General features: G+C 38.7%; 1 protein-coding gene across 5 annotated transcripts in view; it reads right to left on the bottom strand.

The window, feature by feature from the left end:
• LOC109031473 (vacuole membrane protein 1) overlaps positions 1–7473 on the bottom strand; it is a 40282-nt gene that overhangs the window by 8314 nt on the left and 24495 nt on the right. For 3 of the 5 annotated variants that reach the window (XR_011899766.1, XM_019042991.2, XM_019042990.2), the window contains 2 exons: positions 1774–2057; positions 335–425 (listed from right to left, as the gene is read on the bottom strand). Coding sequence is in view for 4 of the 5 variants with exons in the window: in XM_019042990.2 (XP_018898535.2) it covers positions 335–425; positions 1774–2057 (375 nt within the window). In the remaining variant the exon portion in view is untranslated. Of the gene's footprint in view, positions 1–334; positions 426–1773; positions 2058–2459; positions 2660–7473 lie in introns of those variants that run through there. The other 2 variants (XM_072299782.1, XM_019042992.2) reach the window with 2 other exon arrangements.

A 7473-nucleotide genomic window follows, 5' to 3' on the forward strand; every position in this document is an offset into this window, starting at 1 on the left:
TGATTGTCCTTTCTTAAATGTCCGTAGAGAATCCTCAGCATACAATTGAAAGTTTAAAGTTTGACTCTACATTGGAGATTGTAACAAATGAATACAGCGTCACACTACTTGATACGAATCACAGTGGACTAAGACTGTTGATTTCAAATGCAATTGTGCTCAAAAGAAGAGGTTGAACGCTACTATTGGCTTTGCAATTTTTACTAAAAAAAAAACAAAGAGGAGGGACAAGGGTACTCAGTAACTTAAAATAATTCCTCTTCCATGTTATTATATTTATACCTTTTTACAATGTGAGATGTGAATTGTGAGGGAATTAATGTTTAGTACTTACATCCTGATGGGGTCCGCTGACATTTGATAGAACAACTATGGCAATTACGACTAGAAGTGTTGAGAACAAAGCTATTCGATGTTGAGATATGCTGTAAAAAATAAAGATGGAGAAATTTAGTTGAAAATTTCCGTATATTGATTCTCTTGATTACCATTTTACCAACTTTTACTATGGAGTCTCCTACTGGAGTCTCCTACCTTACTCCTACTGGAGTCGAAATGGCCATTGTGTAAGAGTGACAACCGAGGAAAAAATTCATCGGGCGAAAAAGAAAAGTAAGTGTCAATCACGTTAGTTCCCGATTAAGAAACAAAGGATTAGTAACTTTTACTACTATGTTTTTTCCTTTTGCCTTTACAGAGAGAAAAAGTGTCACCACCTACTCTGCCATGCTAAGGAAGAATGCTGTGTGAGCCTTCAGGAGTTGACACATTTCTCCTTATTAAACATTGTTGAGGATATATGGGTATTTTCCCTTAAAATTTGTGGACAATTTAGATTTGCGAATGAAATTCTTTGAAAAAATGGGAGAAGTACATCCAAAATTTCCTTGAAAATTCGTAATTCATTGAGGGAAATTTGCAATGCTTGAGGGCTAATACAGTGTTCTTCCTCAGCACAGCAGTACTGTGCATTGTCTAGTGCGGCATTAGGTAAGGATTCTGGTGGGTCAGAAATTCGTTTGAACTACATTTCGCAATTAAGAAGTACAATATCCAGCCTATCCGTTGCACCCATGTGCATAGGGAAACAAATGGCGTTGATCCAGAAACTTCGTTTTTGAACTGATTGTGAGCTAGAAATTGTAGCTCCAAATTGCAAAATGCAATCCATTTTCAGGAAAGCACAAGAAATGGATGTTCAAAATACAACCAATAACTGGACTGCACTTTGCAATAACAAACTACTATTTCTGGCTCATCCGTTAAAAAATTCATGTACATAGGGAAACATAAGACAAATACGTTGTTTCTAAACTGAGCCAGAAATTGCGGTTCCTAACTGTAAAGTGTGGTCCAACTCAGCCTTAAAAAAAAAACAGTATGCATTCAATTTCACTTCAAGAAGCAGATTTTTGCACATGATGGTGACCATATAATGAGAGGTTTGACAGGGTGTCTAGTTTTTTTTCATTTTGGGAAATCCTATTGAAATCCTGATTTTTGACTGCTAAATACTGATTTCAAAATTTTTCCAAATCCTGATTTTTTGCGGAGAAAAATTAAAATTTCTGCAAAAGCACATGCGAAAGCATAAAAAAATCCGATCGGACAGCCGACTTTTCTCAAATCCTAATTTTACGACCAATTTTTCCTCAAATCCTGATGAAATCGGGATTGAACCCTGATAGAATCGGAAAAATCCTGATGCTAGACAACCTGTTTGAAGGAATTATTCTCATTTTTATAAAGAGCCAAAAAAAAAATTATACTCACTTAACAGATAATCTATACAATAATACAAAAACTTCTTTGAAGAAATATTGTAGGGTTTTGAAGGGCTTCCTCCATAGGACGAGTGATGCCCTCTCCTTCAGTAGTGCACTGTTTTTCGTATTTTTTCCTTTCTCTTGACTATTTTTTTGAGAGATATTGTTTCGTTGATGAGCATCCCCATTGGAGTGTTTCACTGAGTTGTGATTGGATGAATGCGTCCCCGAGTCATTGCCTTTCCGTTTCACAGCGCTGGCACCTGGCATCACTTCTAATAAATTTTCAGACTGTAACAAACAAGCAGACAAAGAAACATTCACTAGGATTCAAAATCAAACAAATTTTGGGGCCATGAGAGGACCATGGCCGGAGTCAAAAATTTCGCATCCGCACCACAAAGTTTTAAAATCTCCATTAGTGTTTTATTATTTTAAAGAAAAATAACTATGATGCTTCTTGTGATTATTCTGTGAGTATTTTAGACTGACAATGAGGGAGGAAAACTCATTCAAAATTTAAGAAAAACCACCGGTAAGTTTTTTTTTTTTTTTTACAAAAATAAGGCACGTATGGATATTTGCGATGTCGCAATTGGGGATACATATTTTCCGCCTCTAGCTATTGAACGGCTTGCAACTCAAAATCTCAGCTCTATCTCTAAAAAAACAAAACAAAAAAAACACAACTACCGGAAAACTTAACAAAGTATGGACGAAAATTTCGATGACAGAACAATAGATATAAGTACCTTGTTTCAAACAATACTTAATGTCCGACGATTAACTTCACATAACGTTCTATGAGCGTTGAAGGAGAGTTAGAGTGGTTTCTCCCATTTATAACGTAGACAAACTCAAAGATAAAGGTCATAAACTAGACTTTTCGAAACACAAACATCTCAAGATACGGAAGCAAACTGTGGCAAATGAAAGAGTCTTTGTTTGTGATGAGAGATTTGGATGATGGGGGGATTAACGGGAATTTATGGCTTACTTTTTAACGGCAGCATGCGGTTAGTAAACCAATACGACCGAGACTGTTGTCATACTGGATAAAAAATATTAGTCATCGATTGAATTTAATGTGATAACCCGCGATCTAAATTCAAGATACGAGATGTTTAAATTCTACTATTTCCGTCGAATTTTAAGGAAAGAGGTGTACGTTTTGAGTAGATAACTATTCGCGCTCTTAGGTACAGGGCCGGATTTACCTACTTGCCGGCCATGGGCCGCCTGTATTTTGCCGCCTCCTTCTCATTCGTTTTGAAACATCAATAAAACAATCAAGTGAACGTGCCGAAGGTAGCGGGGTGCACAAAACGCGTTTACTCATGTTAGACACATTTTTTGCGAAAGCCCTGTCAACACTACAAGCAAAAGTTCACGGAACTTTGCGCGATACCTATCCTTTGTCCCGTATACCTATCTTTTTGTGGACAAGGCCTTCCAATTATAAACGTTGAACGAAAAAATTAAGAAATAATAAACATAAATGTGGTTTAATAATTTTAACTTCCGCCGCCGCGCCGCTCCGCGCTGACCGCACTGTATTCAGCGAAATGCAGGAAGTATTCCTACAATCTTGTAGGCGCGCGTTATGCGTTTCACGCCGACCGACCGCTGCTGACGAGCCGAGGGCTTCTCCTTTTCATCTCAAGTCCTCGTTATCATTCCTCTCTGCGCTGAGCTCCAGGCCAAATTGCGTGTTTAGTCCCTCTCTTAACTCGACTAATTAAAAGATGCTGTCACTTGTATCACCGAAAAACAACAAAATTAGAAATTACTATACTCTCAGGAAAGAAAGATTTTGTCCCCTTTTCTCATTGATAATTTTTTTTCTGAATCCCATCTTTTTTATACCTACATTTTAAAAAATTGCAAAATTTGCCGCAGCCCATTTGGCCACCCCCTAAATCCGGCCCTGCTTGGGTATGTTTTAGGCGAAATTGAAGGCGAACCATACAATTTTATTTCAAAAAATCGAAGGAAGTATGACAGGAAGTCTACAACGTCGTAGGTAGAGATACGTGGTTTCGCACTTTGGCCATCGATATGCCTCGTGTCTATCTACACGAATTAAAATAAAGTACATTAAATTTACAAAAGTAACAACAAGAAACAAAGTAAATTTCGATTGTACAGGCACCATCAACGACAGTAATGTGGGAATTCTCTGTCTCGTGTTAAAAGAAATTATGTGAAGAAGATTACCATACCGCGTAATCAAACTAGTAAGTTTGATTACGCTGTTTTGCCATACCTCCTTTCTCACTTCATTCACTCTCAATTATGCGTTATTATGGAAACATTCCCCTGCAATTCAGACTTACAAACTAAACCTTGATGAGAGTTCAAAAGTCTCCCACCTTTATAATCTTTTCACTAAAATGGTACTGTTTAAAACTTCATAGATCTTTCATTTTTATGTCGATGATCAAAGAGCGAAACCACGTGTCTCCGTTTGCGACGTTCCAGACTTCTTGAAAACTTCTCTGATTTTCCTTCTCTAATAGCAGAGTATTCCGTATAAAATTCAAGCTTTAAAGTTGCCTGGTTTCCCTTCCGAAATATTAAATAGGGACGTAAATTTTGAAACATCTCAATGAAGATACGTGGTTTATCACTTGGGTCATCGATATCTTTCCAGTCTACTTTACTTCATCTGCTTGTCTAACCGCGGGTACTTCCGATTCTCACCTTATCTACTCCTTTCCGAGTCATTTCAAACTCTTTCATCTCATTTTTCTCGCTCTTTATCTTCGATCCTCTGTTCTCCTTTTTATGTTACCTCTCCTCCTGATCCTCTTCGTTTGGCATCGTCCCAAGGCTCATACGGCGTTTCTCCTTAACGCAAAAGCACGGAAGAGTACCGAGCGCCAGTGGCTTGGCGTGGTTTGCAAATTATCGATTAATCCACCATCTAAAACTATGGAAAAATATCGATTAACAGGGTGTTCGCAACGGACACCTTAATAATCGATTCTTTACCATGGCTTCAAATGGAGAAATATCGATTCATCGCAAAGCACGCCACGCCACTACCGAGCGCCAACGAGACACTATCCGAGAGTTCAACAATATTTTTGGCAAGCTCCGAGGTGAAAACACGTCCATTAAAAGCAGACGCTTCGGTGCGGTCTGAGCAGGTACACGGTACAACGCGCACCGTGGGAGGAACATACTTACACAATTAAATTCGCATTTACCGCGATGAAATTAACCGGTGGAGAAGGGGGGGGGGGTGTCCGGATTTGAACTCGGTAAAAAAGTGCGGAGGACAAAGCTGTCGTGATAGAGGAAGGCAAAACGCCGTATGAGCCGTCAAGCGTTGCCAAATTTCCTCCGACAGATCACAAATTTCAAGGGAAGTTAGTGTATACGTATTTCTCTTCTGATTTTTCAATGCGATGGATTCCGTTCGTAATTTGATCTATACAGTCTGAAAATTTCAAGGAAACATATTTATAACATTCTTTAAACATAGATATTTTCCGGAGGGAAATTTGGCGACGGTCGAATGATTATACGGCGTTATTACTTAGCACGGCAAAGTATTGTACAGATTGTTACGCCGCTAAATATAGAGTGCGGGGATTCTCCGTTGGGATGGACCGAGTTTTGATGGGAAAGAACCGAGTCGCATTGAAATCGGACCGAGAAAAACCGGAGGAACATTGTTTGAGTGCGAAAACAGAGCTTACTTTGATACTGCAAAGTCGCGGAGTCAAACTTACTGCGCGAGACAAGTTTCATTGAGTAGAGATCCTCAAGTAGGTAGTACTATTGCTGCACTAAGGGTGCTTTTGGCCTACCTCGAAAATGGAAGGCGAAACAATGTGCGCAACTTCTACAAATTATTACTTCGCGTTAGTTCTACTTTCTTCAAATTTTTGGACGAGAAACGCACGCAGCTCTGGCCGAAAAAGAATTCAACCACAGAACAGAGTGGTTCCTGTTGATGTATGCAATCTTTCAAAAACTACAATGAAATCGGCGAAGTCTAGATGTCACTTCGAACATACTTAGTTTACGCACTTTATTTCGGGTGCCATAAACTCACCCTAGTTTTTATCAGAAACAGCTTTCAAACAGAAACTGGTTTTAAGTGTGTTCAAAACATTCCTAAGCGACAAGAATCAGAACGGAATTAGCCGATAGGCTAGTTGGAAGAATAAAAATGAAAATAAAAAAATAAATAAATAAGTAAACAAAATTAAGATTAATTTAATCTTCGAAGTAACGCAACCTTGCCGGATTGAACGAAAATACGCACAATAAGTACATCTGTTTCCCAGTCACCTAGAAACTTCCTTCCACTGTATTGGGACATGTTTTCAAACGAGCCCCTTATTTAAGAAACATGGCTGGTAAATATAATTTCAATTTGAAAAAAAAAATCCCCAATTGCTCTAGGGTCATTTTCAAGTATCTGAGGTTAACTTGTGGAGTTATAAAGTTTTTAACAACACTTGTTCTCGTGAAAGAAAGACCGAACGAGTGTGTATAAAATATGTATACATCGACGGCTGAGGTCGAAAAATGCGTAACTCGTTTACAAAGTTTAAAAATCTCCTACTACCCGTGTTTGATTTTTCTGAAAGAAGAACCCACCAAAATATCTCCTATAAAGTTTCAAAGAACATTCATGAATGGGTATAAGGGAAATTCACGAAAAAATTTCCGACAAGCAGTTTGTTAGTTTTCCGTTAAATAACTAAACCACGAGCTGAGACTTTCACCTTTGCAATGGGAGATAAATTTTCAATTCGGAATAATGGATTTGTCCATTCGCCTCGCTGACGTAAGAACGCATCTCGATTTCCACGTGAGCCCCAGAGAGCATGGGTTTATATGTAAAGCAGGGCTCAACGTGGAGTCATCGAGATAGTCTTTACGTCAGAGCAGCGACGAATTTGACCCTAAATTTCCGATCCCGGAAAAAAAGTAAAAATCACGCGCAGTTTCGCCGAATAATACGGATTGCTCCCCTTCAGAAAAATAAAACCTGATGGGAACGTCACCAATTCTGCCGTACTGAGTAAGAACGCCGTAAGAGCTTTTGAATGTTGCCAATTTCCTCTCAAACAAATATTTATTTTTGAAGAAAGTTGCGAATATATTTTCTTGAGATTTTCGGACTTTTTCGATCAGATTACGAACGAGATCCTCTGGAAAATCAGTAGAGAAAGATTCACAAATTTTCTGGGAAATCCGTGATTTGTCAGAGGAAGCTTGGTAATGCCTGATGACTCTTACGTCGTTTTTCCTTAGCACGGCGGAATTGAGGCGCGTGTTTTTTATCGTCATCGTCATCGTCAGCATCAAAATACGCAGCATCTGTATGTGGAAAGATTGTTGATGAACCGAAATTGTGGAAATCGCATCACATCCGCGCATAGAATTTCATTTCTGAATGTAGAAGGCGAGCGAAAACAAAAACTTGTAAACAGCCTTGTTAGCTGTTTACGCGTAGTCGGTACGTTTTTTGAACGGGTGACACACGATGCTTTTTATTCCGATGAAAAAGTCATAGTTATGTCGTATTTTAGAGTGCATACTGACTCATTCAAATTTCAACTATGAACGCACTGATAATTTTGAAACACTCTTTGTAACGTATACGTTTCCTCCTCGCACCGAAGTCTTCAATAATTCGCCACCTTACACTGGAAAAAAAACACCTTGGATCTAGAGTCCAGGC

Source organism: Bemisia tabaci, chromosome 4 (assembly GCF_918797505.1).
Source record: "Bemisia tabaci chromosome 4, PGI_BMITA_v3".
Taxonomy (NCBI): Eukaryota; Metazoa; Arthropoda; class Insecta; order Hemiptera; family Aleyrodidae; genus Bemisia; species Bemisia tabaci.